Consider the following 23,645-nt stretch of genomic DNA (forward strand, 5'->3'; position numbering starts at 1 on the left):
ATGTATGAATATCTCTTAATATGATATATATACATTAAATGTCGTTACAACGATAATCGTTACATATATGTCTCGTTTCAAAATTATTAAGTTAGTAGTCCTGCTTTTACATATGTAGTTCATTGTTAATATACTTAATGATATGTTTACTTATCATAATATCATGTTAACTATATATATATATATCCATATATATGTCATCATATAGTTTTTACAAGTTTTAACGTTCATGAATCACCGATCAACTTGGGTGGTCAATTGTCTATATGAAACCTATTTCAATTAATCAAGTTTTAACAAGTTTGATTGCTTAACATGTTGGAAACACTTAATCATGTAAATAACAATTTCATTTAATATATATATAAACATGGAAAAGTTCGGGTCACTACACATAATTTATAGGGTCCTAAAATAATTCAATATCCACATATGTTACCTGGAGTAGAAAATTAAAATCCCTAAAATAATTCACCAAATTCAAAATTGAGTCAAATCTAATAAAAAAAATTGAGCGGGCAAATTACTTCCATTTTTCTCTGAATTTCTAGTATCCCTCCTAAACTATATATATCTATATCTATATTATATATAATAATTAAAATATAGGGTCACTTTGAATTGAATGCTCCCATAAATCACAAACAAAAAACCGAAAAAGAAATACATACACTATATCGAGAAGCTTCACGATCCAAACCCTTACCAGTTAACAATTTGATATGATTTTCTTGCATATGTTAATATCACGATGAAGTCGTGTTTCTGAATGAGGGTTATTTTTTTGGGTCGATGAAGTCACGATTCATAGCCAAAAATCAGAGAAATCAATGTAAGTGTTTTTATGAATTAGGGTTTTTATTGGGTTTTTTGAACTAATTTTTTATATCTTCCATTTTCATAAATTCTGGATTTCATCGACTCAAATATGATTTACTTTTGCCTTTCTCAATTGCGAATTTAGTTTTGCCCTAATAATTTGATTATGAATATGTTTTGTTTATGATTCAACTTTTTTTTTTCTCATTTGCAGATTGAATAAATATGTTGAAACAACAAAATATGAATTATGACTCACAATCAAATGGATTTCTACCTGATACACCATACATTTACATATTCTCGATTGTTACGGTAAGTTATATGATTTATTTTTTAATTATGAATATGATTAGAACTAAGTCTGTTCAAAATAAAAAACTGGTAGCGCGAATCAAAATCACGGCACGTCTTATGATTTACTATTAATATACTTTCAAGTATATTTCAACAAATACACATAGCATCTGTTCTTCACCAAGGTATCCTCAATCTGATCGTATCGCATCCAGCATCAGATGTGCTAATTTGTTTTAATATACACAAGGTGATCAATGAAGTGTCGAATACAGATTTCAATATAGGTGCCAAAAGAGGTATGTATGCTTATTCTTTTCAAGATAGTGAATATATTTTGTGTGCAGAGGATTGTGTTTTAGATTATATTATGTTATACAAAATAAACAAATTTGTATGTTATGTATGCATAACTAAGATTGTAAGTATATAGTGGAGTCAGAATGGGCGGTTAGATGACAAGCTAATAGAGGTATTGTCATGGTTTGAAGTTTGGTACAATTGTATCAAATTTGGTAGAACTTGATCTTTGAAGCAAATGGAAACAATGAAAATTACAAGGTAATTTATATTTAATTAATCGATATGTTGTGTGAATGTTTTTTTTTCTTTTAAAGTTAGTCATAAAGCTGTTATGCGAGTCGTTAGCACTAAACGAAATACAACTTAATAGTTTCTTATGGATTTCTGATCATGTTGATACTATAGGTATTACATTTAACTCTTTGATCATAAATCTTCTGGGCTGTTTTTGTTGTAGTTGAATTAAGACGTTTCGAATTGTTTGTTTTTAGGGAAGGTGGGCAAAAGAGAGATACTTATGGAGACAGGGGCTATTGAAGAGATTGTAAATCTGGATGTCGATTTCATGGATCCACAGTCATGTGCAACTATGGTTTGTGACATTTATCAGCACCTTAGAGCTACCAAGGTGCGGTTTATCGTCACCTTATAGCTTCTACATTGGAATATAAATACAGATGCTAACTATTTTAGAAGTATGTAACTTAACCAATTAGATAAAATGTTTTGGCATTTGATAAAAATAAATAGGAAAATGATAAACGTAGCTCTAAGGGCTATATTTAAGCTTTTTTAATTTATATTAATACCCATTTTATAACTCCAACCTTCCATGAATAAAATATTGCCAACAATTTAATAAAAGGAAATGTGATATTTAAAAAGGAAAGTTAATACTTCATAATTAATATAAGTTAGTTTGAAAACATAATTATAGAAACTTTAACCATATTATTAATAACTACTATATTATTGAAACTTTAATTTAGTAGTTATTAATATAGATTAGAGATTAGACAAATGTTTATGAGATGTTTACATACGTGAAAGGTTATTCCACTATCTACATGTTTAAATTTATTCTATCTAATTGATCTAATATTATTGTTTTACACAATTACGCATTTCGTTGATGTAGCTGCTGCCTACTATGCTGCTACTAAGAGTCGTTGCTGCTGCTACTAAGTGCTACTGCTGCTGTTCAGCCTAAAGGAAAAACAGATCAAAAGAATTGGAAGTCGCTCGATGTTTTGGAATGACAATCATACTTATGTATAGTTAATGCATGCAATTAGAACATGTGAATTTTGTAACTTTTAAAAGTTTCTATAGAAAATATATTACGCTGCTGAATACCTTAATAAACTGCACTCACACAAAATGTTTAAATGGTTTGCCGCCGCAACGCGCGGCTGACCATACGCTTGTTTGCAACAATATTATGTATTAAATCCTTTTTGATATTTTATGAAATTTTCAATTAATTTGATTTCCAAATTCATTTCTAGAAAATATATATATATATATATATATATATATATATATATATATATATATATATATATATATATATATATATATATATATTTCCTAAGACTTTTTAGGACGCTTTTATTGGTAATAACATAGTTTATCTTTATATTATAACACTTTTTTGAGTCCTAATATGGTTTAACAATACATATTTAGTGTCATATATAGTGTTTTAAAGACCTTTTTGTACGTCTCAAAATATTATAAAGTGTCCTAATATGTCACTCTATAAGGACCCTTTCGATGTTTATATGACTCAAACAAAGGTCTTATAATCATATATGAGTTTTAGGACCCTTTTCACTTTATACAACCGTCTTATAGGAGACGCCGTTTTGGTGCGTCCTTTCAAGTGAAAGGTCCTAAAACGGCACATTTTAGGACACTTATGGGGGTCTTATATAATCATACGTATGAAAGAAGTTGTTGTGTGTTCTTACAATGAAAATAGTAGCAGATATCATTGATACTGATATTATGATGATTTTGGATTTTGTTGTTGAAAACAGAAAACCCAGATCTGATGTAAGATTCTGTTAAAAAAAATTTTTTTTGGATAAGTTGGTGTTTTTGGATAAGAAAATTCAAACACAAACATTATTTTAGACTAGGATCGAGGTTTGAAAAGATCAAACACCCACTCTTGATACCAAATGTTAGTCCCATAAACATGAATGTGTATAAATATTGATGAACATGATATGAATGTTGAGAGAATAAGTCAATTGGTCAACACTTTATTACATACCAAGGGCTCAAATGGTGCAAGCAAGTGACAAAGGGAGCATTGTGATCTTATATATAGCCACATATATAAGACCCACATTACATGGTTAGGAAACACAATCTGGCTCATTTCAGGATGTTAATACGTATCTTCTCATCCGCGCATCCCCTTAAGTATAAGGATAAATTCAGGACAAACCGCTCGAAGAGTTCACTCTCGTTCAAATATCACACCTTTCGTGCGATTTTCTTTCGGAAATGTAGTATAAAATACTTTAAGAATCTATGAATCTTGTTATCCTCTTGAAAGGTACTGCTTAAAATGTCTATAACACTGATGTGGTTACTCTACACATTCCTTCCTTCGTTGGTTGCAACAATATGTTGTTCTAGTTAACGTTAACCCTAACTTCAACATGTAACTGAAAGGATAAGTTACATTATGGAACTGTGCTTTCATTCCATTCAAGGATAAGATCACATGCATCATGGAAAACTGGGTGATATCTTTCATTGTTCGTTCAGACCACCCTGAAGACACTATAAATAATTATGGCTGGCATTGCATGTAAGTTTGATTTGTCACTTTCGGCTAAAATTTCAATTCATTAAATCAAACAAACGTTTCTTAAATATCGGGTTCTTTATACCTATGGTCTCCTTCCGAAATTAAGGGATTTGTAAAATCCGTGGCTAAAACTATCCATACATCAAATCGCATGGTTATGATCACCATGTTTTCCATTCTACTCGTCAGCTTTGTATTGCGACATAAGCGCTAAGCGCTCGATGTTTTAGATGAGTTTGGTAACATTCATGATGCATTTCATGCATCCAGCTTACTGAAGATGCCTGTAAGGCTAAAAACATCATCTTTCCTTTTGTGAGTATATATATTCAGAGGACATGTTCATGTTAACAAGAAAGGAAATCAATTTGTTGATCTCTTAGGACAAGAGACTTAATTAATGGCATATACCTATTCTTACTTTTATGCGCCCAAGTACCTTTCAAGGCAACTAACTCACTTCTGAGCTCTCGAGTCTCTCGAAACTTCGATACGCTCCTTCTTATTCAAAAACGGTACCATTGTTGGTCACTCCTCAAAATTTCGGGACGAAATTTTCTTTAACAGGTGGGTAATGTAACGACACGGCTTTTTTGACTTGCTTTTGTACTTTGTGCTTTCACGAAACTGCGTATATGTGCGTACTGAGCTAGTTTATGCTCCGGGATCTTATTTAATGATTAACTACTTTCATTAATACCTTACAATGTGCTATTAAGTGTGTAATCACTTAACTTGATCCCCAAATGCTTTTACGACCGATGGTGTCACTTAACGTTTGAAACGAGCTATGTACTTGGTACACGTTTAACTTTGGTCATAATCAGAATATTATGACTACAAAACACTAATTGTTATTTTATAATAACAATTACTTGGGTTTTTGGTTGCTTAATTACGCTTAGTAATTTACTGGAACACACTAGTTAGTCTTGTTGGACTTTCTACCTTGTTGGACTTTAGCCCACCCTACACTAGCTAGTGGACTATTTAATTAGCCCAATTTTCATAAGTTAGTGGCCCATATTAATGTAAGACAAATGCCCATTTATTAGAGGGAACATACTAGCATTTTTGTTAACCACAATCACAATTGTTGCATGGGATCCCAACATAAGCACCAACTTTAGACAACTATTATCCAAAAAGCAAAAGTTGTCCCCCCTTGTCTCCCCCCAAACCCCAAGACCTAAGCACCCCTTCCCCCTATAAATACCACACAAACCTCACCCATTTTACACTTGATCTTATTTACAATTTACACACACTTACTCTCTAATTCTCTCTCTAGTCTTTCTCACTCTAAAAAGTGTAAGTTTTAAATTTTCTTCTTCTTCTTCTTCTTCTTCTCTTCTTCATATTCACGACATCATCATCATCATTTAAAGGATCAAGCTTTTTAGTTTTTGATCTTGTTATATCTTGTAGATTCAAACTTGGGTTTGAATCCTTCAAGAACATGAAAGATTCAAGCTTTCTAGCTTTGAATCTTCATTTACTTGTTAGATCTAGGTTTTCTAGCTTATGATTTCTTTATTTTGTTATAAAGATCAAAACTTGTGTTTATGATCTTCATGTAATTTGAAGATCTAGTCTTTTGCTTTAAGGATCTTCAAGAACATTAAAGATCCAAGCTTTCTAGCTTAGGGTTTCATTATTTTGTTAAAGATCTTAGCTTTCTAGCTTATGGTCTCATTAATCTTGTAAAGATCCAAGCTTTCTAGCTTAGGATTTTCTTAATACTTGAGATCTAAGTTATCGTTGTAGATCTCACTTACTTGGAATATTTTTGTGATTGTTGTGATGATAAGGATGCATGAACTTGTGTAAAAAGGACAAAGGTTGAAGCTTTATTGGGTTTATGCAATAAAGAGGCAACCCTGATGTTCAAAACTTGTAGAATGATAGCATTTACTCTTAGCTGTGTGTTGATGGTTGAAACTTGGTCAAAGTGATGCTAACACATCAAAGAGTTGTACACTTGAAGCTTACACGCATCAAGGATGAGAACCGTGATGAGCATCAAGCACCAAGAAACCCACCGGAGCACTTGTTTGCTTTTTTTGGGGTCTGATCAGACTCCTGGACTTCTGGAAAATTGATTTTCAGATAGTTCGTTTCGAGTAGATGACTTTTCGTTTAGGCCTCGCTTAAATCCGATATAAGTTTGAGGATTTATAGCCTTCCAAAAGTCACTACGCCTTTGTAACGTTGTGCTGAAATTTCTGACCTACTCGCACTTAAACCGTCGCCACGGTCAAACAAAGATGAGTTAGGTTCTGAAAATTGGACAGCAGTTAAAGGACTCACATACGGAGCCTTGGCCACTGACTACGTGTCTTATTGATTTGTATAGAGGTCGTAACAGCTGTCCAAAGTCAGCCTTTTGTTTCGATCTCTATTCTTGTTAAACTTACCTTAGCTTTGATGAATGATGATGATGTTGATGATGACACTTAAACGTAATTTATTCACTTTTAAACTTTTGGGGAGAACATACTGACCTAGTGACCTTTGACTTAGGTTGACGACCTTTCGGACCGACTTACTACCTGCATACGTTTCATATCGACTTTTACTGCTTATTCACTGTGAGTTATAGCATCCCTTACTACTTTTACTATTTTTTAGGACTGAGAATACAAGCGCTTTTTATGTTTTACATACTAGACACGAGTACTTAAACTTTATATATGTGTGGGTTACAAAATGGCACAAAGATTCCCCTTAGCTCGGTAACGTTTAATCATTGGTTTCCTAACCGTGAACACGAGTCTTAGATATAGATCCATAGGGTTTGACAACTCCACTCGGGCTAGTCGCGCTAGCAGACAATGGGTGTTTAATACTTCGAGGAAAAACGCACTCGCCAAGTGCACTTTTAGGGGGTGATATACATACGTTAAGTTTAGTTACCGGGTGCCCACGGTTAAGCATATACTTTATCATACTGTGTTTGAAACGCTGTTTGAAGCACTGAAATCTCGTGGTCTACATTATGTTACTGATTACAAACAAACTATAGCTCACCAACATTCGTGTTAACTTTTTAAGCGTGTATTTCTCAGGTGCTTAGACGTTGTTGCTTCCGCTGTTAGACTTGCTGTCTTGGTGTTATAGACTTGCTGTTATGGACCTGCTGTGTTAGATTTCCGCTGCATTACTTAGAGATGTCTCAATCATGAAACTTTTATTTTGCATTCGTAACTTATGTTATTTTCCAAGAAAGGCTTTGTAACGACCTTTGAGTCACATACTTATGTTAACGCTTATATTCATAGGAAGCACGTTATCTTTTGTAAAACGCTATCTTTTTATGAATGCAAAACTGGTTTTCAAACAGCATATAGTGTTTGACCTTGTAATGATCCTGTTATTGATGAACCGTACACGATGGTTTTGTATGAGGCGTCACACATACATAATTCAGTCACTTGCATACACCTAAACAAACAATGCATACCATAAGCAAAACACAATAAACGAATAATCAAACGTGCAATGCTAATAAAACTCACACAACCCAATATACACAATGTCGACATTCGGCTCGATGGTGGCCGACGAAGAGCGGTAGGTCAAATACATTAACCACTCAGCACCCATCGCAACACGTACTAGGTCAAATACATTAACCACTCACCACTACGCATCATGAGGCCGACGAAAAGTGAAACCGAGCCATTAACACTTACCTCATTCACAAGGATGGCCGACAAAAAGTGAAACCGCTTACCATCGTACGATAAGTGGCCAACGAAGAGCGAATCCTCACGATTAACACTCACCACTTACCCCAACTCACACATGTGGCCGACGAAGAGCGATAGGTCAAACGTTAACCGATCACCACATGGCCCCATTCCCAATTGTGGTCGACAAAGAGTCAATCCTTCCGGATATCACTCACCACATAACGCAAACCAAATATAGCAAACGAAGATTTATCCATACGGATATCACTCTCTATATTTTCCCAACCCAATTGTAGCCCACGAAAAGCGTATCCTACCGGATAACACTTGCCACGTTGCACGCAAGCAACCAAATTATATACGTACACGTATAAATATTCCACTCACCTCGGTTACAAGAAAGGCAACTCCCGCTTGAGCTCCTAATAGTCCAAATGTAAATCACATAAGTAATTCACAAACAAATAAGCTAAACACTCTAGCTTATGTCCAAAACACCGTATGTGCAATTTCGACCCATTTGCACTTACTTTCATTTGACTAAGTCAAATCTCGCCCAAAATCATCCATAATCATAATTAACTAGTGATTATGTCCTAACACCACATTATACACAATGTTTCATCATCAAAACACGTACTTGCATCATTTTGACACCGAACCCATTTTGACCAAATCTCAAGTCAAAACACCAATTTTGCAAGCTTACACCTTTAATCACTTATAACCTAAGCTAACTAGTGATTTTAACACTCAAACATGATTATCAACTAATCAATTTCATCATCCAACCCAAAACCCACCAAAAATGGTCATCAACACCATTTACTAGCTTAATCACCCATTTACCAACTAGTGGGTTTACTCAAGAACACCCAAGTCAAAACCCCAATTATGAACAACAATCAAACTATGAAAACTCGGTGTTAAAAAGGATACTTGTTTTTATTAACAATCTCATTTGTTCTAACTTAGTTTGGTGTGTGTAGGTTTTTTGATTCTTGATGATGATAAGGCTTGTTGATTATGATCTTAAGTGTAGCAGTTGGACACATGGATTGCATATTGTGGACTTATTTTTTTCTGGGCTTCTTTTCAAGTATTGAGCTTATGTTGAAGGTCCAACCTATTATCCATTTAGTAAATAGGTCTGGGTATATATTCAAGGCTTATGCCTTATTTTATTCATTCAGTTTTGAGATAACACACACACAAATACGTATTCTCTCTATTCTAGGGTTTTATTCATCTTCATCATCTGGTCGATCTGTAAAGATTCAATAATCTTGAATCTGTTATTTCTGGTTTCTTGTTTTTGTTATTACAATTGTTCAACATAACTTGAACAATTGATCTTGTGTATTTGTTTGTTACCGTGATTCGATCGGATAAATATAGTTGATTGTCGAAGATTTGGTGTTGTGTTTATATAAATTTACATACGGACATCGTGTGTGGTAAAACTTCCTCGGGTAAAGTTCGAATGCAAGACGTCCGAAATCTCCGAGAACCATGAAATGAGCGGGTAACAATAAGACGACGAGTGAGAGTTGAATCCCTAACCTCTCATATGGTAAGTCATATCACCACCACTATGCTAACTTCTTAATGTTATATTTCAAATAAATTATAATATAAGTGTATTTTAATATAATATTATATATTAAATATTATATGCTCCAAATTATTCTTATAGACAAATTTTAAGTTCCAACTGAAGTAGATATGTTTGCTAGAACCATTATACCTACAATTGCTATTAACAAATGTTTTAACGCCTATCAGCTCTATCAACTAAAATGGCTATAATTGTTTTGATTATTTATTCCATTTTATTAAATCAAATAAAAAATTTGGTTATACCTTTTGTTTGTTAGTTGCAAACCGTGGGAAATCATGAAATTGCTTTTAAAGAATACTCTTGTATATATTTACACTTTTTTAGTTTTCTATCATCATCAAACTTATCCACATTAACATAACTAAACATTATCGAACTGAATATGACATGCTGTTTACCATGTTAATCTGGTTATATACTATCATAAATCATAAACTGTTAATCTGGTAATGTACTATCATAAAAGAGATACACATCAAATTTATGTCTTACGGAATACAGAGCCTTAGCCTTTTTTTAAGACAGACACAAACACTCGAACATAATTTTCGCAAGAATATATGCATAGTCCACCACAGAACTTGAATCCATGATCTAAAAGTTAGAGGAGCTCCTCGATATCGCTAAACAAATGACTCTTTGATACGTTTTATGAAGCCTTGATTTGTTATTTTGGAACTAGCCTATTATTCCTCCATTAACGTTGTATTCTCGAGTTTTTCTTTTAGCGGAAAAGAGTGGAGAAGAAAGGAGATGAGAGTGTTTTACTATCCTTCCCAATCCGTTCAAATATGGGCGGAGAGTTTTGGTGACAAAATCTAAAGGTACGTACTATCCTTCTTAATCATCTCCTCTCCTCTCATTTCCGCTGAAATTTAAAACTCGAGAATCGCTGTTATTTTTTAATCCACCAATCTCCTCTCATTTCCATCCCAAATAAATCTCGAGAATACAGCCTAGATGATGATTTTCTATATTTTACCTTGCTTATATCCCGAACGGCCGAACTCAATGGAATTGGATAGTGTTGTTGTGAAGTAAGTTTTGGTCACTAATTATATAAACCTTACATAACAACTTATCTGTTTACATTTTCTTATAAGAAGGTAATCAGTTGTGTATTAAAAAGTATATCTTGGAAATCAAACCTAGTTTTACAAAAAAAATAAAACAGTAGATAAAATAAAAATTATATTATAAGTTGTAAATAAAAATAAATAAATTTGGAAGTGGTAAGGGTTAGTAATATTTGGTCCCATATCGGAGGGAGACGAAATAAGAAAGGTGGGGGAGGGAGTATATAAAGAGAATGAGGTGTGAAGTAAAAGGCATGATCCTTCAGGCAAGTTTTAGCGGGAAGTGATGAGTGGTCATTTCTTGCATTATTAAAATATGCAAGATGGGGTGTCCGCCCAAAGCCTTACGACAATTGGGCACCTCCATTTTAAACCATCTGATCCCTATTTTAATTATTTATTTCAATTCAAATATTTAATATTTTATTTTTTAAATCCAAATAAACTTTAATTTTTATCAAAATAGATCTTTTATAAAAATTACTCGTATATCTATTAATTTGATAAAATCCAATATTGTGAAATTGAACAAAATTGTATCAATCCTCTATTTTTTTAACAACTGAAAATTCTTTTGAGGGACGTGCTAAATATAAATAGAACTCCCAATTTGCAGGAAACTTAAAAAGATTTCATAACCAATAGCCAAATTGCATTATGAAAATCATCGATGGAAGCTTGAACTCGAGACTTCTCTACTCATAAAAGGCGGTAATCATTCGACTAAAACATTTATAACCTCAAAAAAATTTATATTTACACAATTGACCCTCTAGTAACTTTAGTGGCCTACTAGCACCCACCTCTTAAAAGTTTTACTGTGTAAATTATAAACTTCTCCGTACTACTGTATTATAAAGGATTTTTATACTTGCCTAAAATTCCCCAATGAAAAGATAAGCAAATTAGCATCTATCTATATATTCATATGAAAGAAAGTGCTGAACTCAACACTGTCATCACAAGATTGATTCAGCCCAATATCTTAAATTTCAGGACACGTGTTCGCATTTGAGAACTTTAATAATTAATTTTATATTAATCTAACAATAATGAATTAATAAAAAAAATAATTTACATATTACTGTAATTTTTATTTTTAGTTATTTCTAAAAAATTAAATTTCCGTAAATAGGTAGATTAGCATAGGATTAGCATATGACCATCATCATTTACAAATCAGATTTCTCTCTCATAATTTTTTTTCACCTCAATTCATATACAAGATTCATCTTCAAAGTCAAAAAAATCGTCCATCGAGTGCAACTTCGATCGAGAAACACTCCAATGGTTAACAACAATGATAACTCAAATTGCTCGTCTTCGATTTGATTTATTCAAAAAAGGTACTAAAATTTGCATTTTCTAGGTTAAATAATGTCGATTGCGTAGTTGTTTGTTTTGCGGATTAGTCGATTATTATCGTTGTTATCATTTATATATAGATTATCGTTGATTTCGATTTTTTCACGGATTAAAAAAATTAAATACTGATGCAACCATGTCTTTTGTAAGTTGTTAGTTGTTCTGATCAATGACAAATAAATAAGATAAAAGATATGATTATAACAAATGATTAATAAGTAAGCTGTTGAATCCTAATGTAATTTGTTAATGATTTTCAATTTAGAATACCTCAATACATAAAGATTGCAAATATTTGTTTTGGTAAAATCATATTGAGTCAACGATTAATTCATACAAAAAGATTAAATTTTTCCTTTTTTGTAATATCGGTTTTAATCTTATAACGCTGACTAAAAATTTCATCCCGTAATTGAAGGGATTGTAAAACAGAATGAAACGAAAATTTGGGTATTTGATTGTAATCGGTGTTTATTCCTATCACTATGTATTCCTTGATTTTGCATATCTCTAAGATATCTTGCATTTAATATAGAGATTTTGCATATCTCTAAGATATCTTGCATTTAATATAGAGATTATAGGATATCTCTTTTATATCTAGCATTTAATTTAATGTTTTTTTAGGTATAGTTGGTTTGCATTTATTATGTATTTAATATTTCTCTTGTATTTAAAGAGGTAGTATGTAATATTTGAAAATACGGAAAACCATTTACAATACACTTCAAGTTTGTACATTCTTTGTTCATATTTTGTTTACTAAACTTCTATTCTAGCAAGTTATTAATTATTTTAGTTATGTTCTTTGCTAAACATTTGAATATGTATTTACAGCAAAAAATGGAACCTGCATTCATTAACGTGCGAGATATTGCCGCTGTCAGCAAGAATATTGCTCTCCTAGTCAAAGTGGTTAGGATGTGGGTGCAAAAAGGGTATGGATATGACAAAAACAACTTCATCAATGAACTCATTCTTGTGGATGAGCAGGTGATTTTTTATTCTCAATTATAATTGTAATGCATATTTTGTGTCACATTTGTAGATCTGATGCTGTCTTATGTATGGTTTTGTTGATTTCAGGGTGATAAAATAGGTTTGTTAATTAGAAGCCAGCTAAGGGCTAAGTTTGTAAGACAGTTTTCTGAAGATGGTACTTATATCATAAGAAATGTATCTGTCGCTGACAATAAATTGTGGAAGACAATTCATTGCGATCATGAATATAAACTTTCATGCGTATTCAAAACATTTGTTACCAAAACAAGCGAATGGAATGGACAACCAACTCGCTTTAACTTTAGACAATTCTCTGATATTTTGAATTTAGAGATTGGTTACGATGTGTCAGTTGGTAAGTATCTTATGCTCTTAATCATCTATGTCATTCAAGAGTATACATCTAAAATTTACATAATCATAATTTTTATACACATTTGTTACTTTTTTTCCAGATGTGATTGGCAGGATGGTTGGGATTGGTAACCTGACTCCATATGTGAGGGATGGTCTTGATACAAAGTATATCAATGCTACTATAAAAGACATAAGGTATGAAGATGCATACAAATACACAAGTGTAAACTGTATGATGTTACATTTACTGTATGTCTGATTGTATTAGTAGCATATAATTTAACTTAAATAAATTGATTGTTGTCAGTGGGGACGTACTGTATTGCACCCTTTGGGGTGATTTTGCTGACAAGCTGAATGATTACATGGATGTAAAACAGCCGGGGGTTGGCGTTATATTGATCATACAATTCGGAAAGACCAAGGAGAGACTATGTATTTTATTTGCTCATTACATCTAATGTACGTACATGATACTTCCTAAATTCATACACTTATATACACCTATCCTTTCAGGTGAAAACACAGTCAACACCGACTGGAAATGCACAGAAGTTTACCTGAACTCAGATGACCCTGTTACTAATGAATTTAGGACCAGGTATGCACACTCAATGTATCCTTTGAATTCATTGAATATTGTTACTAACTAATTATTTTGACAATTGTAATGATATATCAAATGCCTACCAAACTAATTAAAAGAAACAACAACATTAGTAACTGATGACATATACATATACAAGGTATATTGAAGCACATGGCGACGATGATGTGTTGGTTACAGTTGCGCCAACACCAACTGTGTCCAGTAAGACATAAAATTCTTGGATAGCTGCTTCAATTCCAATTGGTCTAGATCAGTTGAATCCTTCCAATGTATGGCTTGTGAATATAAACTAATTCAATAGTTTTGTAATATCATTAATGTTTTTTACTAACAAGCAATCGATGTTGTTTACATTTAAAAAGGTTGGTCAATATGTTTCTTATGCTACCATTGATGGAATCATTCCTGATGAAGGCTGGTGTTACATAGCATGTAAAAAGTGCTTATGCAAAGTGGCTGCTATCGATGATGTTGATGAGCTAACCCTTGATGCTGATGGCATTTTGGCACGTGAATATAAGTTATTCTGTTTACTAATGTGAAGTTCAATCGGTAAAGTGTTTTTGTTTTATTATTAGTTTTCTCAATAACTTCATAACCCTGATTGTTTTTGATTGAACATAGACAACAACAAATAAACAAAAGAAACCACCCTCATAAGTATTTTAAACACTACAAGACGTTGCTTTAACTTTATTGTGTTTGATAGTGCATATATAGTCGATGCATTATGATATGAACGTTCATATCAATTACAGGTACTTGAAATGGAAAATATGATAAAGAAACATTGCTCTACCAACAACAAAAAACAAATTAAGCATGGACAGTATATGGTTAAGGACATCCACAACCGCATATCAGAAGCACGCACCACCAAACAGCCACACACAGGTCCACTAAGGGAGCTAAATTCGATTACATCTACTCATAACTTTGCGAATAACTCTTTAGGTACGACTAAATCTATATATACAATGTTTATCTATTGTCCTTTGATTGTCAACTCAGAGTTGCACTAAGTAAATAACAGCATGAAAGGAAAACACTTTAATTTGTGTCCTTTAATCTTATACGCACTGAATGTTTGTTTGCGAGGTAAACCAAAAGATACTCCAATCCATGATCCCGTCATTTCAAGAAGGATTAGAAAGGACATCCTTCTCAGAAAAAGGAACAACTCAACAGCCACTTTGGATGTTGATCCGACTATCAACAACCGTATCATTCAAGGTTTGTGAAATGTAAAATGTCACTTTTTGAGATATAAATATCAGTTGTCACTTAGCTAACTTGACCCACATAAATACATGGAACCACATCCGAAGTGACCCATGCGGTTAAATCCAGACAACAACATAATGTGCAGCCCATTGAAAGTGGTTCAAGTCGACAAACATTATTACTTCGTGGTAGTTGTTCAAATAGACAAAAACGTTGTAATCGTGGTAAGGAAAATTGCAATCTGCAGATGCCTGCAGAACATATCCAACCTTACATGACCGAAATATCGAGCAAAACTGACGAACTATTAGTCAACCAACGATCCTCATCTCCTGCAGGTACTAAATATATGTAATATACTACTTATTTGGTTAATTAATTGTGTATGTAGTCAATGCTTATCTTTACAATCATTTGAATTCTCATGTGATTTCAACTATTTATATCAGCTTTCTATCCGACTAATATCGAAACAACTGGGACTAGCAAGTCGGTTTTATCAAGAAAAGTTAGCAAAATTCGAAGAGCTAACATTAATGATAAAAAAAATGGTAGCATAAGCCCTATGCCGTGTACACCTCCTTCCTTTCTAGATTTCCAGTCATCGGGGTCAACAAGTAATATAATACTTGATTCAAATGTACAATTAGACACTCCAACAACACTTGCATCTAAAGGTAAATACACGAAGTTTATCATTTTGAAATTTATTGTTACCTAATCTTTTTTATTTATGGATATTTCCTACTAATTTTCAACAATGTTTGTGCAGAATCAAGAAAGCGTAGATCAATAATTTTGAATAACAAACGCGGTAAACAGTGTCGTTATGTAAACTCTTCTATCCAACCTATCCCATTTAACATCGATGTAACTACGCCCACCCAACTCGTGCTTGATGAGACCAGGGGTATTTCAACATGTGATCTCAATACTACCGCAGGCGTCAAAACTATGTCGTTTAACGATATTCCTTCCAGTGTTAATTTTCATTATATGATCAATATTAATATGATTTCAATTTTACAGAGTATTGTAATGAAGGGGATCCAACTTACAAGTGTGCTGCTTATGGTGCAATGTTGTGGTATCGAGAAACACTACGTGGAATGTCGACTAAAGGCATTGCAGGATCTTTCTCGCTATGTTGTCTAAAGGGCAAGATTGTTCTGCCCGTATTTAGTAAACCACCACCAAAGCTACTACTTGATCTATACACCTATAATCACCCTTTGAGCAAACATTTTATAGATAACATCAGACAATACAACATGGTTTTCTCATTTACATCCATGGGTGGAAAGATTGACAACACCATAAAAAAGGGTAAAGGTCCATACACTTTTCGCATTCGTGGTCAGAATTGTCATAGATATGGTGGTTTGGTCCCAGTAGATGGCTCATCACCAAAATTCTCACAACTTTACATTTATGACACAGCAAACGAAGCTGCAAACAGGAAAAGAGCAATGGGGTACGTTTCTATTATTGGTATTTACCTAATCTATATGATCAGTTAAACTTGAATTGTTATTGAACTATTTTTTTTTTACTAACATGCTGAATTAAATTTAGTTCCACACACAGTTCAGCATCACATCAGTCAAGCGGTAACGAAGGCCTTGATCAAGGTTTAATAAACCAGATTATGGACCTATTGAATGAATGCAATCCTCTAGTCAAAATGTTTAGAATGGCACGTGACCGTTTTGAAGCTGAACCAACTGTGGATTTTAAGATTAAGCTAATTGGTCGAAGGACTACTGATGGCAGAAATTACAATCTCCCGTCAGTTGACGAGGTAGCCGCTTTGATTGTGGGTGATATAGACATGTCTTTTGACAAACGGGACATAATAATTGAGTGTCGCAGCGAAGGATTAAAACGTATATGTGAGTTACATCCACAATACCTGGCTCTTCAATATCCACTTATATTTGCTTATGCGGAAGATGGGTACAGAACAGATATATATCATAGAGACGTTGATGGATCAACATCAAGGAAGAAGAAAAGAGTGACCATGCGTGAATTTTTTGCATATAAGATTCAAGAAAGAGGACACTCGGGATCTTTGTTACACAGTGCTAAGAAACTGTATCAACAGTTTTTAGTGGATGCCTACACTGCGGTGGAATCCGAAAGAATCTCTTACATACGCAACAAACAAAAGATTAAGCGATGTGAATCTCTTAAAAACCTGACAAACCAATCAAATCTTGGCAACATTGACACGAGTATGTTAGGGAACCGGTTCAAATTACCTTCTTCCTTTACGGGTAGCGCGCGGTACATGATCGAGAATTATCGTGATGCAATGGCATTGTGTAGAACGTTTGGTTATCCAGACCTGTTTCTCACCTTCACGTGCAATCCGAAGTGGCCTGAAATTAGGCGGGTTTTGAAAGGTACTATTTTTAAAGCCGAGGACAAACCTACTTACCAGGCAAGAATTTTCAAGATAAAGCTCGATCGCCTTATGCATGATCTGAAAGTTAAAAATTTTTTTGGAAGGGTGGGAGCAGGTACACGATTCTAATAGTTTATATCATGTATATAATATATATAAACAATAATCAAAATAACTACATAGTGCATTTATTTATAAGTATCATTATATATGTCTATCAGAAGGTAATCTTCATCTTCATCACAGTAACACTTTTTTCATATAAACACAGATGTTTATACAGTTGAATTTCAGAAACGCGGTCTCCCCCACGCCCATATTTGTCTTTTCCTTGATAAAAAAGACAAGATGCCTAATCCCGAAGATGTAGACAAATACATATGTGCTGAAATACCTGATAAAAATACTGATCCCGAGTTGTATCAACTCGTCAGTGATCTAATGATGCATGGTCCATGTGGAGAAAAGAATCCTAATTGCCCGTGCACAGATGTTGACAAAAAGTGCACAAAACATTTTCCAAAGCCGTTTGCAGATAAAACATCTGTTGATAAAGAAGGATATCCCATATACAGGCGAAGGCAAGACGGGAGAGTTGTAACTAAGCAAGGTCATGATTTAGATAATAGATATGTTGTCCCTTACAATCCGTTACTACTAAAGAGGTATCAAGCTCATTTGAATGTCGAATGGTGTAATCAAGTAGGTTCGATCAGATATTTATTTAAGTACATAAACAAAGGAAATGATCGAGTAACGGCTGGTGTATGTGATTCTCAAACAGACGAAATTAAAGAGTACTATGACTGCAGGTATATTTGCTTACATATTCTCAATTTATTAAATGACTATTAAATAGATAATTATTACTCTAGCTATTCAAATAAATTTGATAGATATGTGTCGACTTGTGAGGCTGTATGGCGGATATTGGCTTTTGATATACACAACAGGACACCTGCAGTTATTCGACTTCCGTTTCACCTTAACGGTGAACAAGCTATTGTTTTTGATGAAGAAGAGATGCTTGACAATGTTCTTAATAAGCCGTCTGTTAACTCTTCGATGTTCACTGAATGGATGAATTGCAACAAACATAGCGCAGAAGCTCGGAAACTAACATACGTTGAGTTTCCATCAAAGTTTTGTTGGCAACAAAAAGAAAGGGTTTGGACAAGGAGAAAAATAGGTTCTGGTTCAGTTGGACGTATCCATCATGTATCTCCTCAAGCAGGTGAGTTGTTTTATCTCAGGATCTTATTGAACAAAGTGAAAGGTCCAACATCATATGAAGACATTCGGACAGTGAATAAAAAGGTTTGTGCGACATTTAAAGATGCTTGCTATGAGATGGGCTTATTAGATGACGACCAAGAGTACATTGACGGGATAAAAGAGGCGAGCACTTGGAGTTCGGGACATCAAGTACGGTTGTTGTTTGCTCAGTTACTATTATCCAACAGTTTAAGTAGACCAGAAATTGTATACCAAAACACAATTCAGTTCCTATCAGCTGATCTACTTCAACAAGAAAGAATGATTGCAAGGAATTCAGGTATCATATTTTACAAATCTATGTGAAACAAACCTTAAATACTCAGCAGTCTATTTATGTGAAACAATGTATTTATCATATTACAATACATGTTACACTAAATATAGCTCCGGTTTTAAGTTTGATCTTGACAGTTTGCTTATGAGACTTGCAGGTGAAGAAGTTGACAAAGATATGCTTGAAAATTGTACTTTATACGAGATCGAAAAAATACTACAAAGAAATAGTAGTACGCTAAAGAAATTTATTTCAATGCCATATCCAGTTGAATCCTTTAGTGGCATGCCACGCAATTCATTGATTACGGATGAGCTATCATATAACAGGTCAGCTTTAGCAGATGAACATGCATGTCTCTTTTCAAAATTAACCGAAGAGCAAAAAAATGCGTACGAGACTATTGTAAGTGCGGTAAATGAGGGTAAAGGTGGCGTATTTTTCTTGTACGGATATGGTGGTACTGGTAAAACATTTGTTTGGAAAACGTTGTACGCTTCTTTACGTAGTCGTGGTAATATTGTTCTTAATGTTGCATCGAGCGGAATTGCAGCGCTACTATTAAGTGGAGGACGGACGGCACACTCTCGATTTGCAATACCCATTAACCCAACAGATGAATCTTTTTGTTGCATTACCCCTAACAGCAACTTGGCCGAGTTGATATGCCGAACAAAGCTTATAATATGGGATGAGGCGCCGATGGTCCATAGAATTTGTGTTGAAACCTTCGACCGTTCCTTGCGAGATATATGCCGACATGTTAATTCAAATAGCATGGACACACCGTTTGGCGGCAAAGTTGTAGTTTTTGGTGGTGACTTTCGTCAAGTTTTACCTGTTGTTCATCAGGGTAAAAGAGAAGACACCGTTGGGGCCTCTCTAAATTCTTCTTACATTTGGAGTCATGTGACAGTGCTAAAGCTTACAGTTAACATGAGACTCGGTGGAGCCAACAATGCGACAGGCGATACGAAAGCTTTTGCTGACTGGATATTGAGAATTGGAAACGGTACATTAGGTGAACCAAATGATGGAGAATGTGATGTCATCATGCCTGATGACATTTTGATTACCAATGTTGAAGATCCAATTGGTTCACTTATTGCCTCTATTTATCCGAACTTTATTGACAATCTTGGGAATCCATCATACTATCAGGAAAGGGCTATTCTTGCACCAACCCATGATGATGTCAACATAATTAACGATCATATGATGACATTCCTTGAAGGTGAAGAGCATGTTTTTTTAAGCTCGGATAGTATTTGCCAGTCTGAAAAAGGTGCCGATTTCAATAATGAATTGTACACAAATGAGTTTCTAAACAGCATTCAAGTTGGTGGTCTACCTAAGCATAGGCTTGTACTAAAAGTTGGTGTTCCTGTCATGCTCCTTCGTAATGTTGATCAGTCGTCTGGTCTATGCAATGGTACGCGATTACAAATCACAAAGCTTACTGATAAGATGATTCAGGCAAAGATATTAACGGGCACTCATGTAGGAACATTAACTTGTGTCCCACGCATGTTAATTGTCCCTTCAGATAAACGAATACCATTTCGGTTTCAAAGAAGACAATATCCGTTATCAGTTTGCTTTGCTATGACTATAAATAAGAGTCAAGGGCAATCCCTAAGTCATGTTGGTTTGTTTCTACAAAGACCGGTTTTTAGTCACGGACAACTATATGTTGCGCTATCAAGAGTCAGGAGCAAGAGCGGTTTAAAGGTTCTCATTATAAACAAGGATAAAACTCTCGGCAATTCAACAAAAAACGTCGTGTACAAAGAAGTCTTGCAATATCTATAGACTTACTTCATCAATCACCTCCACAAGTTTATCCATCGTTAAGCTTATATGTACGTTTGAGTTAAATTTATTTTTCATTGATAACATTAATCATTTTATAGTTTAGTATTTCGATTGTTACTTAATTTAAAAATGGTTGAGTTTATCCTTTGATTTTTGTATGTGACTACCAGTGAACTTAACTCTTGCAAGTTCTTATTAGAATTCACATTGTATATATAGTGACTTATTTCAAGCGTTTTTTGAACAGCCGTGCATCGCACGGGCTCAAACCTAGTTAGAATCATATAAAAAAATAACATTAAAAAATTTAAAAATGTATTACACCTTGATATATTCTTCTATTTTTTTGTTTTTTTTACCTCCTTTTGTTTTTACTACCAACCAGTAAAGCAAAATAAAACAAGATTCTAAAAAAGAAGCCCAATGCAATAGTGACCCAAAAGCAGCCCCATTTGTTAATATCTGTAACGCCTTGTTGCTTCAATATATCCGCACCATTTGTTAAACAAGTTGAGCTTGTGATATTCACACCAAGTGTTTGGCTCATACTCTTCAAAAGCTTCACTTTCATCGAATCCGAAATCGCACCTAATGGCGAGTTATCGAATATTTGAGTTCCTGTAACGAAACACTCCGTTGGATCACCGAATTCATTTTGCAAAACCCCTTGGTAAGGATACTTAACAAGTGACATATAATGAAACCATAACCAATACGAAGGAATTCGATCACGAGTGATGAAAAAACCACTAAAAAGTAAGAAATAAGCGAGAACCGCAACCACAACCGTGTAACCAAGCATGACATGGGCCACAACGCCCGATAAGAACGTTACGAAAGAACTTCCAACCCAAAACGACGCGAAAATGAATAAAAGAAAGGTGAAAAACCCCATGGTCCCACCGGCTAACCCAACGGCCCAAAAGGTTATGCAAGCGAATACAAATGAGAGGAAAATTAACGAAGGGATTGCGATAATCGAGTGAGATACTACATATGATGAACGTCTATACGCATTATATGCGGTTTCTCTCATGAAAATATACCTTTCTTGAAGAAACATGGGAATAGCTTCGGCACAAGTGTAGAACATTGTTGACATAGCGAACGCGAAAAACCCTAATCGTTCTTTTATTCCTCGTGGCGAATTGTCGAGTTTATAAAACATGGTGGAGAGTATGGTTCCAGTGACTATAATTGCGCCCAGTCGAATGGCGTACAATTCTGGTGATCGCCATGAGTTCAACATTGAACGTTTGGCGATCACCAGAACCTCAACCCAAAATGAGTTTGCAAACGTTGGAACCGAAGATGATAAATTCGAATCCATATTTGTAGCACCCGAAACTAATTTCCCTCTAGAAATACTTGCACTTATTGCATCCTTTAGAGACAATTTTGCTCCTTGACCCAAATTTGATTCATTTGCATTCTTTCTAATCCATGTCTTGTTGAAATCGACTAGCGGTTGGGACCCTGAACCGGATATCTCGAGCTCTCGAATGAAATCAAGAGCAAATTCCGTACGATCTTCATTTTCAGGAATCGGGTTCCCAAATTGGGCGAAAAAATCAGGTAACTTTGATGGAGTGTCACTATACACCATTTGCCCTTTTGAAAGAAAAATCAATTTGTCTAACAAACTCATAAGTCTATAACTCGGTTGATGTATTGACATGATCACAATACTTCCACTTTGTGCTATTCTTTGCAATACTTTTACAACCATAAAAGCGCTAGTCGAATCGAGCCCAGAAGTTGGTTCATCAAGAAACAACACAATCGGGTCATGAATTATATCGATTCCAATCGAAACCCGGCGTCTTTCACCACCCGAAACCCCTCTATGACCTTCATCACCTATCACCGTTCCTGCAGCGTTCCTTAACCCTAATTGATCGATCAAAGCTTCGACTCTAGCCTTTTTTTTCGACTTAGAAAGTGTCCGCGGAAGCCTAAACTCCGCAGAAAACATTAGGGTTTCCTCAACGGTTAACATAGGAAACAACAAGTCATCTTGCATAACATATGCCGAAATCACTTTAACTAATTTCGATTCGAGAACTTCACCGTTTAACATCACCGTTCCTTTCAACTTCTCTTTCGCAATTCGGTTAGCTAAGGCATCGATTAATGTCGATTTCCCTGAACCACTAGCACCAAGAACCGCCATAATCTCGCCTTCTCTCGCTTCACCCGAAATGTCATCTAGTAAAACTTTGGTATTGGAAACATCTATTTTATTACCACCAAGTGAATTAGAAAGTGAGATATTTTTAGGTGTTTTGACACTATAACTAAGGTTATTGAATGATAGAACAAAAGGGTATGATTGAATTTGTGGTTCAAAAACTCGATCATGGTTTGAATTTGAGGAGTTGTTTACGTCACCAACGAGTTGCATGAGTTCACCAAGAGTAGGGGAAGCATGGTGTCTGTGTGGGCGGGAAAATTGTCGAAGTTCCATGCTTGAAGGACCAGATTTTGGGCCTAAAAAGGGCAAGTCACTAGCCATTGAAGTGGTGTCAAAAGACATGGGGTGAGAAGGGTGTGAATACTATTAATAAGGGGTTGGTTAAGGTTTTTATAGAAATTTGAGTGAGTTGACTCGGTTATTAGTGAGTTGGATGTATATGGAGGGTGATGTAAGAAAAGAAAATATGGTGGTTTAG

General features: G+C 34.5%; 3 protein-coding genes and 1 non-coding gene across 4 annotated transcripts; 3 read left to right on the plus strand and 1 right to left on the minus strand.

Moving 5' to 3' along the window:
* Nucleotides 1-1,044: 1,044 nt before the first annotated feature.
* Nucleotides 1,045-14,415, plus strand: LOC139889589 (replication protein A 70 kDa DNA-binding subunit C-like). Its single transcript, XM_071872535.1, has 11 exons — nucleotides 1,045-1,134; nucleotides 1,636-1,677; nucleotides 1,734-1,824; nucleotides 1,911-2,011; nucleotides 12,841-12,996; nucleotides 13,090-13,360; nucleotides 13,461-13,557; nucleotides 13,670-13,797; nucleotides 13,879-13,963; nucleotides 14,109-14,241; nucleotides 14,335-14,415. Exons 1-10 carry the CDS (start codon nucleotides 1,045-1,047, stop codon nucleotides 14,182-14,184), a joined length of 1,137 nt encoding a protein of 378 aa, XP_071728636.1. The 3' UTR covers nucleotides 14,185-14,241; nucleotides 14,335-14,415.
* On the plus strand, nucleotides 10,917-11,023 carry LOC139887439 (small nucleolar RNA Z279/snoR105/snoR108). The gene has a single exon (XR_011773271.1). It is a non-coding gene; the product is annotated as a small nucleolar RNA Z279/snoR105/snoR108 (small nucleolar RNA).
* Nucleotides 14,314-20,970, plus strand: LOC139889596 (uncharacterized). The gene is made up of 11 exons (XM_071872541.1): nucleotides 14,314-14,478; nucleotides 14,731-14,926; nucleotides 15,071-15,205; nucleotides 15,301-15,534; nucleotides 15,646-15,873; nucleotides 15,969-16,106; nucleotides 16,226-16,670; nucleotides 16,772-17,721; nucleotides 17,878-18,418; nucleotides 18,503-19,161; nucleotides 19,316-20,970. Exons 1-11 carry the CDS (start codon nucleotides 14,314-14,316, stop codon nucleotides 20,968-20,970), a joined length of 5,346 nt encoding a protein of 1,781 aa, XP_071728642.1.
* A 358-nt stretch (nucleotides 20,971-21,328) lies between these two features.
* On the minus strand, nucleotides 21,329-23,509 carry LOC139865825 (ABC transporter G family member 20-like). Its single transcript, XM_071853935.1, has one exon. It carries the CDS (start codon nucleotides 23,507-23,509, stop codon nucleotides 21,329-21,331), a length of 2,181 nt encoding a protein of 726 aa, XP_071710036.1.
* Between the last annotated feature and the right edge of the window lie 136 nt (nucleotides 23,510-23,645).

The sequence above is a fragment of the Rutidosis leptorrhynchoides genome, chromosome 1, assembly GCF_046630445.1.
Source record: "Rutidosis leptorrhynchoides isolate AG116_Rl617_1_P2 chromosome 1, CSIRO_AGI_Rlap_v1, whole genome shotgun sequence".
NCBI lineage: Eukaryota > Viridiplantae > Streptophyta > Magnoliopsida > Asterales > Asteraceae > Rutidosis > Rutidosis leptorrhynchoides.

Excerpts from the sequence above, each read along its gene's own strand:
- LOC139865825 (XM_071853935.1), bottom strand. The coding sequence starts at position 23,509 with ATGTCTTTTGACACCACTTCAATGGCTAGTGACTTGCCCTTTTTAGGC.
- LOC139889596 (XM_071872541.1), top strand. The coding sequence starts at position 14,314 with ATGTTGTTTACATTTAAAAAGGTTGGTCAATATGTTTCTTATGCTACC. Across the intron at positions 14,479-14,730 it reads TTGATGCTGATGGCATTTTG|GTACTTGAAATGGAAAATAT; the intron begins GCACGTGAATAT and ends TATCAATTACAG. Across the intron at positions 16,107-16,225 it reads CGTGCTTGATGAGACCAGGG|AGTATTGTAATGAAGGGGAT; the intron begins GTATTTCAACAT and ends TCAATTTTACAG.
- LOC139889589 (XM_071872535.1), top strand. The coding sequence starts at position 1,045 with ATGTTGAAACAACAAAATATGAATTATGACTCACAATCAAATGGATTT. Across the intron at positions 1,135-1,635 it reads ACATATTCTCGATTGTTACG|AACTTGATCTTTGAAGCAAA; the intron begins GTAAGTTATATG and ends CAAATTTGGTAG. Across the intron at positions 2,012-12,840 it reads CACAGTCATGTGCAACTATG|CAAAAAATGGAACCTGCATT; the intron begins GTTTGTGACATT and ends ATGTATTTACAG.